The 9,565-nt window shown below is 29.4% G+C and overlaps 4 protein-coding genes across 6 annotated transcripts; 2 read left to right on the forward strand and 2 right to left on the reverse strand.

Annotated features, from left to right (window-relative positions):
- Positions 1-93: 93 nt before the first annotated feature.
- LOC128953610 (probable serine/threonine-protein kinase DDB_G0282963) lies at positions 94-2,980 on the forward strand. 2 transcript variants are annotated; one of them, XM_054299108.1, is made up of 4 exons: positions 94-2,084; positions 2,151-2,354; positions 2,428-2,579; positions 2,924-2,980. In XM_054299108.1, the coding sequence occupies exons 1-4, from the start codon at positions 267-269 to the stop codon at positions 2,958-2,960; spliced, it is 2,211 nt and encodes a 736-aa protein (XP_054155083.1). In that variant the 5' UTR covers positions 94-266; the 3' UTR covers positions 2,961-2,980. The 2 variants fall into 2 exon arrangements, with proteins under 2 accessions (XP_054155083.1, XP_054155084.1); XM_054299109.1 differs by lacking the exon at positions 2,924-2,980 and adding an exon at positions 2,699-2,791.
- Positions 2,981-3,381: 401 nt separating this feature from the next.
- On the reverse strand, positions 3,382-5,505 carry LOC128953637 (putative uncharacterized protein DDB_G0274435). The gene is made up of 4 exons (XM_054299142.1): positions 5,127-5,505; positions 4,124-5,061; positions 3,572-3,952; positions 3,382-3,518 (listed from the first exon to the last, which is right to left on the reverse strand). The coding sequence occupies exons 1-4, from the start codon at positions 5,351-5,353 to the stop codon at positions 3,412-3,414; spliced, it is 1,653 nt and encodes a 550-aa protein (XP_054155117.1). The 5' UTR covers positions 5,354-5,505; the 3' UTR covers positions 3,382-3,411.
- A 138-nt stretch (positions 5,506-5,643) lies between these two features.
- On the forward strand, positions 5,644-7,371 carry LOC128953614 (ubiquitin domain-containing protein UBFD1-like). 2 transcript variants are annotated; one of them, XM_054299113.1, is made up of 5 exons: positions 5,644-5,772; positions 6,011-6,093; positions 6,176-6,589; positions 6,648-6,823; positions 6,890-7,371. In XM_054299113.1, the coding sequence occupies exons 2-5, from the start codon at positions 6,075-6,077 to the stop codon at positions 7,241-7,243; spliced, it is 963 nt and encodes a 320-aa protein (XP_054155088.1). In that variant the 5' UTR covers positions 5,644-5,772; positions 6,011-6,074; the 3' UTR covers positions 7,244-7,371. The 2 variants fall into 2 exon arrangements, with proteins under 2 accessions (XP_054155088.1, XP_054155089.1); XM_054299114.1 differs by having other exon boundaries at positions 6,039-6,093.
- Positions 7,372-8,185: 814 nt separating this feature from the next.
- LOC128953620 (autophagy-related protein 101-like) lies at positions 8,186-9,463 on the reverse strand. Its single transcript, XM_054299121.1, has 6 exons — positions 9,296-9,463; positions 9,142-9,219; positions 8,997-9,080; positions 8,726-8,942; positions 8,472-8,644; positions 8,186-8,385 (listed from the first exon to the last, which is right to left on the reverse strand). Exons 1-6 carry the CDS (start codon positions 9,323-9,325, stop codon positions 8,284-8,286), a joined length of 684 nt encoding a protein of 227 aa, XP_054155096.1. The 5' UTR covers positions 9,326-9,463; the 3' UTR covers positions 8,186-8,283.
- Positions 9,464-9,565: the final 102 nt, after the last annotated feature.

Below are 9,565 nucleotides of genomic sequence, written 5' to 3' on the forward strand. Positions count from 1 at the left end.
TTAAAATTATGTTCAAAATTGGAGCCAAACTGAAACATGTGTTGTAAGTGATTAATGATTGCTATGACAACACATTGTGTTTACGTCACATACAATATGATTGAGTAAATGATTATATGATATGATATATGAATTGATTGGAAATTGAATGACAATTGAATGACAATTAAATGACAATTGATTTGATGGTTCAGTAATGATAACAATTGATCACAAATTGATGACTCTGTGCAATGATATTGTGTTAGTGACCATCCATTACATCGATGGGCGCCTGTTATTCAGGTCATACATCTAAGACTTGTCCATCAAATGAGACCATTTGTCGCCCAATTGAGCCATTGAAGAGACAATTGTCTTACAGTCACCAAAGTGTCACATTTGCTCAACAAATACAATCAAATTTAGACTCGACATCAATGTCTTCGCAACCAAACAATCGCAACAAAATACCCACCACTTCGTCAAAGTTGACGGCAAATCACAACAAAGTGATAGCTAAGAGTTGTGAAGAACATGTCTTCAATAAATATAGGACTCGAAGATATGAGGCGTCAGTCGATGTGAGTCAAGTGATGATTTGCGACAACTCTTCGACCACATCCATCAGCTCTGATTGTAGCATCAATTTGTCGAAGGCGTCCAAATCAACGTCATCTTCAGCGTCTAACATCAGTCGACTGCAGACATCAATACCAAAAGCGGTTACCTCACGAACGCCGACGCCTCCCAATCAACTCAAGTATTCTTCAAATCTTAAGAAACCAATTTCCGTTCAAAACAAATATAACTGCAATAATAGTAGCAAAGAAAAAAACAGTTCACTTACGAGTGACCTATTGAATGACAATGGGATCAATATAAGTGATACTAAGACTCYCAAAAATAGGACCATTACTTATAATGAGTCTAATGGTAGCAAACCTAAGCACACATCTACTAAATTGGCCGCTAATGATAACAGTATTAAGTATACGACACAAGTATCAGGTCTTCCGAGACCACAAACAGCACACATAGTGTCTACTTCTAGTCAAAGATCCGACAAAATATTGGATAATAGCAGTGATAAGACATCGAATTATGGGAGCAGTCGTTTGCGACAATACTCCGACAATAAGAACCAGAACTTGACATGTGATCCAAGTCTACGTCAAATAAAACCATACTTTTACCAAATGAATAATAATAAGCCATACGAAAGACCCAATACTAATAATAATGGCAATCATTTAGCTTACAATCGCTTACACTATCAACAGAAACCATTAAATTTAACGAAACCGGTGTTAAACAATAACAGTAGCAATAATAACAATAATAATAATAATAACCAAAATAAATATACCGGTAAATCATTTACAACAAATGGTTCGCTTACCGGTAAAGTTAGATCAAGTTTTGAACAAAATATGAAAACCACAACTAAAGAAATGACTTCAACTGCAAATAATACCTGTTTAGACATTATAAACCATAATAATGTCTGCAATAGTAATAATAATAATAATACGGATAATGTTAACAATAATAATATAGACAATGATGTGAATTGTAAATCCAATGATAATTCATTTTTACCAAAAAGTATTCAAACCATTCGAGAATTGACACCAAAAATTACACGAAAAGATTCAATAATTATATCCAAAAATAATTTACTCAAAAGCGAAAAGTCTTTTGAAAATAATAACAGTATTACTGGTGGTGTCGTCAACGCTAATAATGATTTCTTAATTGATGACGAGATAAGTGATCAGCCAGAGCTGGTACTGAATTCAACCATCAATAAAAAACAATCAAAGAAATCAATGAACAACGAGGAGACACATGTGTTCAAACCGGACACTTCTGTTATATCAACAATACCTTCCTCTCCAAGTGTCTCATTATCTACATCTTCATCCACAACAACAACAAATGTAATTCCAAATATAACGACATTTCGAAAGCCAAGACCATTATCTTTAGTAGAAATGCCCGACGGATCAGTTGGATTAGACTCGCCATCATTTAGAGCAGCGACTCAAGACTTGATTGGTATTAAAACATTACTTTTCAGACTCCATGGATTACTTCAAAATGTAATAATATTTTATAAATGTTTTATTTGTAAAATAATTAAAACTAATTATTTGTTTATTTCATAGGCGGAAACATTAAATCCATTTGAAAATAATTACAATCAAAATAGATTTTATAATCAATTGATTGTATCAGAAAATGATATCATTGAAGACATTGATTCAAGTGATTTAAGTAAAGAAAACTTTGATTTGAAGCGACAAATAGTATTACAACAACAGATCATTGAAGATAAAGAACGAACCATTAGGTTATTACAGCAACAAATGGTATTATTATTAAATATTTATGACAATTAATTTTAATTGATTTGATTGATTGAAATGTTTTTTTGCTTTTCAGTCAAAATATTTAAATATAAATAATAACGGATACGTATGTCATGAGTCAGATGTGGACAAAGTGAACGCCAGTTGTCAGACAGACTGTTGTAAGAATGACTCTAATATTAATCCTCGCGTTGTTTCCAACGGATCCAACGGAATGCTTGTCAGGTATTTCATTGAATTGTTTTTTTATTTATATTTTTACAAAAAAAGACATTTATATTGTTGTAAATGATAGTTGTCTAACAAATATTTTCTTAATTACTAAATGCTTACCATAACAACAGCTTTTGGATCAGTAAAGTTCCGGCCTTTGCTTAAAAAAAATATTGTATTATAAAAATTGTATAAAACTTATTCTTCTATTACTATTAACTCATACACACATATACACACATAATGTATTTTTTCAAATCATAATTTAATAATTATAAAATTATGATTACCGTAATTATAAAATTTATGAATATATACAATATAATAATCATAACAAACATTAATTTTTTAAATAGCATGTGTTGTTCCCATACGTTTGATGACAGTACTTGAATTATCAAAAGTGAGTCAACATTTTATATTATTAACTAATCACATATTTTATTTAGTGATTGAAATTTTTATTTCAAAGTGATATCAAATGTCTTAATTTAAACTTATGATAAAAAAATTTTAACAATTATTTTTTGACTGTTTTATACAGTCTTTTTAAATTATATTTAATTTGTTGGGCTGTAATTTATTTATTGATATAGCAAAAAATATTTATGATTTTAATTATTATGAATAAAATGCTAACTTTTATTAAAATTTAAAAATTCATTGAATTCAAACAAATACTGTATATTAACATAGGATATATTAATTCAATTTAAAAACTAAACTTTTTGTGATTTATCGTATATAAAGTAATTTTAGTATTTAATAAATATTTTATACATTTTGATGATAATTATACATTAAATATATTGGCGATTAATAAAAACAAATACTTGTATATAAATTAATTGATATGAGAACTGGATTTTTGAATTAGTTTTGCTTCTAAAAGTGTTGTCCAATTCAACTTCAATGTGAGAATATGGTCGTCTGGATCTATACTTGAATGGTCTGAAAGAGATAATACATTCAATAAAATTAAAACTAAAGAATCAAATGAATACTTCTGTTGAGATTCTTATTGAGGATAACGTCAATCATTTGTGTTTCACAATTAATATTGAATACGGAAGCCATCATAAAATGTGATGATTGCAACATATCATTGTCACCCTTTGTTTTAGTAACCATTTTAAATGCTATAATATCGCCGACATCTGGAATCGATACCAATGGTTGACTGTTCTCAAAGTCTATTGTCGTTTCTTTTTCCACTTCTTTCGTTTCTTCTTTGTTTGTATTATTATTATCACTAGACTTGCTTTCACTTGTATTTAGTTTATCATTGTTACCATTTATAGTAGTTTTTGATATTTTGGGAAAACTTTTTCGTGCGTTTCGTTTAACTGTTGGTTTGTCAACAATTGAGTTGACTTTTTTGATAACTAGATTTACAAATAAAAAGATAAAAATCAATCATTTTTATAAATATAGTTTTGTTAGGATAATAGACATAATAGGATAAGTCTATTAATATTATAGATATTTAAACTATCGGTAATCTGAATACTGCTTATGGAGTGATATAAAGAATTTGTTTATATCGTTATACTGACCGACTTCTTGAATATCACTGGAATCGTCACTATCATAGACAGCACTCATTTGAGTTGATTTTTGTTCATTTTTTAGTTCAATTCTATCCAATATAATAATTGGTGAAAAAATGTCAACCGCTTCATACGATTCTTTTGCGTGTCGTTTTCGTTTGGATTTCATTTCATCTAAACTCATCTCAGAAGGCGTTTTGCTTATAACTTGTGGTTTCCTTTTAATGGCAGAACTGGCGCTTTTAAATGCTTTTCTCAAAGGAATCTCTCGATTGGATACCACTTCAATCAGATCGCTGTCCATTTGTGGTGATTCTTCTTTTATTATTTCTTTCAATTGTGTTTTATCTTCATTATCAATGTCTTGTTTAAACTCACTTTTAGACATATCTTTTGATTTACTGAAACCAAAATTTTGAGAATACTTTGAGACACTTCTTGGTGTTGTTGAGAGTGACTCTTTGCTTTCACGTTTCACTTTGACATCTGGTAACACATGTTCTTCAGTTTCATCCAATCTCCGAACTTTACTTTTCGGTCCGATTTTGGGTTTCAGTTTTGGTTTTATCTCAATGTCTTGTAACACATGTTCTTCAGTTTCATCCAATTTCTTAACTTTACTTTTGGGTCCGATTTTGGGTTTCAGTTTTGGTTTTATCTCAATGTCTTTTAACACATGTTCTTCAGTTTCATCTAATTTCTTAACTTTACTTTTTGGTCCGATTTTGGGTTTTTGTTTTACATGAATGTCTGGTAACACATGTTCTTCACTTTCATCTAATTTCTTAACTTTACTTTTCGGTCCGATTTTTGGTTTTAGTTTTACTTCGATATCTTGTAACACATTCTCTACTTTTTCATCTAATTTCTGAACTTTACTTTTGGGTCCAATTTTTGGTTTAGGTTTTATATTAGTCATTGACATGTCTTTCTTCGGCTCGACTCTGAGGATAAAAATAATATCGTTATGTAAATCAAATGTAATTAATATAACGTTTAGTTAACTAACACAATGAGATCATTATCTCTCAAAATATCAATGGGTTCTGTGGTTTCCAATACAAAGTTATCGATGAATAACGCAAAACTTTTTTTCATTTGAAACCTCTTCTCAATTAACAATTGAAGACTTTTGACATCTTTTGTCATACTTTTCTTGAACGACAACAACGAGTTATGAAGTGTTTTGTCTTGAAATCCTCTGAACTCGAGGCGAACCCTAATATTATCACTCATATTGTGGTGATTGTCACTGATATGCAAACAACGGATCAATACATTGAATGAAGACTAAGACAACCAACAGATGATTCAACCGATCATTTGATGGATATATTTGTGACCACAAGTCATAACACTCGCACACAAATCACATAATCATTGGTCCAATCATTGACTTTAATGTCTTTTAAATGTTTGATCACTTGTTAGGGCTTTCATTGAATGCAATAAAAGTCACGTTTTATGTGAACAGAGAATCACTTTATTTATAATAATATTTTGTGTTTTGTTTTGCTTTCACTTTGAATATGACGTCAATTGTAGTCTTGTTTTGAGTTCATTTGTGGCAAAGTTTTTGTGAATTAATTGAAAGACTGATTGCTTTGAATTAACTGAATTGGACTCAATTGACACTTAAATTGTCATCATTTTAGGTAATAAAACATATGAAACAATAATATAGTTGTCATTAAAATAATAACATTTGACTTAATTGTTGTTATTATTTGAAATTGTTGTTCAATTGCTTGTCTTTAGTCCACAAAAAACTGTTAAATGATTTGACTGTTAGTTGTCTTTCATTGAATGAGTCGTTGATTAAGTGAATTGCAATTGAATTGCATTTGAATTGAATTGAATTTATTTATTAATTTATTTCTCAATTATTAATAGTATTTAACAATTAATATATCATTAAAAGAGTTAACCATTTCTTGAATTATTTGTCAACAAAGAGATGACAACAGACGATAAAAGTAAGTTTGAAGACATTTGAATGAATCAATTGATTGATTGATTGACTTATTTATTCATTTTTACCGATTGTTTAACAAATAGCCGATTCAAAGACCAATCAAAGTGTCACTCAAACAGAAACTAACGCTACGACAGAATCGGCCACAAATGCGACAACCGATGACAGAAGTGGTGACCAATTGGTGACAATTAATGAAAAGAGTGATCAAAATAAGTTGAAAGAAGAGAGTGAAGCAAAAGCAGATGAACCGCCACAAGACGTCCACATGAAGAGCGCCGAGTCGTTAGAAAGTATTTCTACGAGTGATCTCAAGACGTTAGTTACTGACGGGTCAAATGAGTCGACCAGTGAAGAGATGGTTAACTTTAAGTTAGTGTTTAATAAAACTAATTACGATATAGTTATGGGAGAGAAGAGAACGGGTCTTGAGTTGAAACAAAAGATACAAACTCTGACATCAGTGGCGCCGGCGATGCAAAAGCTTTTGTTAAAAGGTTTGACATTTTTAACAATTATTTGATGACTTATTTGACGAATGAATTATATGAATAGGAATCCCAGTGAAAGACGAACCAACTCTGAAGGAGTGCGGCATCAAGTCTGGAGTCAAACTTATGCTCATCGGGTCTACACTTAATGATGTTATGGCCGTCAACTCGACAACAAAAGAAGACATTAAAGAAGAAAAGACTCAGACATCAACTAAAGAAGCATTTTGTAAACAAAAGGTATTGTAATTGAAAATGAAGTTTTTGGTAATCAAATTGATTTATTTGAATGACTATCTCTAACAGCAACACAAAAAAGTGCTCGAAAGGGGTAAACCAGAAGATGTGATGCCTGCCTGGAGGAATGGTAGGGCACCACTACCTCCTGAACCACTCTATGGAATGGTGAATAAATTTAACAATAAGGTGCGACTGACATTCAAATTGGAGTTGGATCAGCTCTGGATCGGTACTAAAGAAAGAACGGACAAATTGCAAATGGCTTCCATTCGATCAATTGTTAGCGAACCCATTGAAGAACATCCGGAATACCATATAATGGGTGTCCAAACCGGTCCGACAGAACTATCAAGAATTTGGATTTATTGGGTTCCGTCGCAATTCGTCGATGCCATTAAAGACACCATTCTTGGCAAATGAGTCTATCTATTACTTCATGTTAATGTAAATTATTATTAATGTTTAGTAAATTTAACTAAATAATCATTATTATTATTATTAAATTATAACATTTGTATTGCAATAAAAAATAATTTTATAATTTTGACTTTTAAGACAATAAAATAGTCACAAATGCTTATATTATTTTAATTTTATAATTTATTGAGAAATTGCTTCAGTATTATTGCAAAATATCAAATTATTAACACTGACTTTGTTTTGCTTAATATTCTCTATAAGTTTCTCTGAAAGTAAAGTATAAAATCGTTTTGTTTAAGATATAGTTTAGAATTATTTGTATAATTATTATTATTTACTAATCAATTAGATACTAATATTTATACTGACATAAAATACAATTAGAATTAATTTAATGAATACAACATATATGTAATGCCAGGGATGCGTAAGGGGGAGGGTAGGTAGGGGTAAGGCCATCTTACCCCCTGAGATCGAGATTTTTAGGTTTGGGTTAGGTTTTAAGTTATTAAACTAAAAAATAAATACTTGTGAATTTTAAAATAAATAAATAGCTTATATTTACAAAATACATGAATAAAAACTAATTAAATACTGAACAAATAATTAATTACATAATTATTGCATTATTTAGAGTAAATATATGTAATAAACCATTAAAAGATTAATTGTTTTTATATTTAAACAAAAAATATTAAATACATAGATACGCAACCCTTGTGTAATTCATACGTTTTATATTAATCTGTAATTCAATTTTTCTTAAGTATTTAAAGTATACTTTCTCTCAGTTTTGTGTTTTTGATAACTTGTTTTGAAAATTAAGCAAAAGTAGTGTTTTTGTTAAGAAATTTTGCAAAAAATTGGAGAATTCTTACCGTAATTAAAACATTGTATTATAACAAACCAATGTATTGTATAGAATATAAACAATTAGAAATATGCAATAAATATAAACATTTAATTTTTATTTCATTATATTAAAACTTTTTTGTTGTTTATTTCATTATAAAATCTTAATTAAAATTAATTTTTTAATCCTAATTAATAATTTCTTTGATAAATTTCTTAATAACATTTTCATCAGTTCCTTGAGTTGCCATTAATTGAGGATTAGCTGCTGCGCCCATTGTATGCGATATCTATTATAGTTATAATTTATAACAATTACATAATTTACCGTAAAAATTATAGTACAGTATATTGTATTGTAATTAAAATTGTTTACTTGAAATATGTATGGCTGAACATCGCTATAATTAGTCTCAAAAATAGTGTCAGAGTTTTGTTGATTAGGCATTTGCGGTAAATATGATTTACTGCTATTCATTATCTGTATAATTGATATCAATTTTTCAAGTAATAGGTCTTCAATGCGATCTCTTTGACACTCTTTTGAATCTAAAAATAAATACAACCGACAAATATGATAACAAATATGATAAACAAATGATTAGTTAAAAACAAATATTATAAACAAACCCTTATCTCTATCCCTATCCCTATCACAGTTGACTTTAACGGTCCAAATCTCCCAAACAAGTGGTGCGTCAGTGAATGGCCAGCGACCACGTCTTCGGGAGAAAAACTTTAAAGTGATCGCACCGTTAGTCTGACTATTGTCTTGTCTTAACTCATCGACAAACTCTTTGATGGCTTTATTAATATTCTGAATGAGTTGTGGTGAAGATATTCGGATCTAATAAAGACAATCATTATATTTGAAACCTTTTTATAGATAATTAAGACATACATAAGTAAAATCTATGAAATCACAGTCAATCTCTTCGTAACCAAGAGTTCCGATTGAATACGAGTCTTCGTGTTTGTATTGAAACTATAAATTATAAACAGACAATCAATTGGATCAATTCAATGGTCATATCAATTGGTCATACTTTGCCATAACATCTATAGAAGACAATCGAGTGAAAGATCGCCGAAACTATTTCATTGACTTCAGAGCCCAAACAGTTCTGTCATTTAATTTCAAAGACAAACATATGTATCAATCAATCATTTAATGGATCAATGGATCAACTCTTTGCTTACAAACTCAAACGTATTGCTTCTGGCGTTCATTGATTACAAATGCATTCAATTTTGACCATTAATTGCAATCAATTGTTAATATTATATATTATTAATAAATATCATTAATATTCATATCGATTGAAAACAATGTTTTTAATAACACTATAACTCACACAACAATTGCCACTAAATTCAACAAAATTAACGCATTTTTTCTGTTTATTTACTATTAAATTAAAGTAAAGTATTATTACTATTACTATAGATATTAATATTAATATTAATATT

Source organism: Oppia nitens, unplaced genomic scaffold (assembly GCF_028296485.1).
Source record: "Oppia nitens isolate AA-2021 unplaced genomic scaffold, nextdenovo-longstitch-racon4-pilon3 scaffold23_pilon_pilon_pilon, whole genome shotgun sequence".
Classification (NCBI taxonomy): domain Eukaryota; kingdom Metazoa; phylum Arthropoda; class Arachnida; order Sarcoptiformes; family Oppiidae; genus Oppia; species Oppia nitens.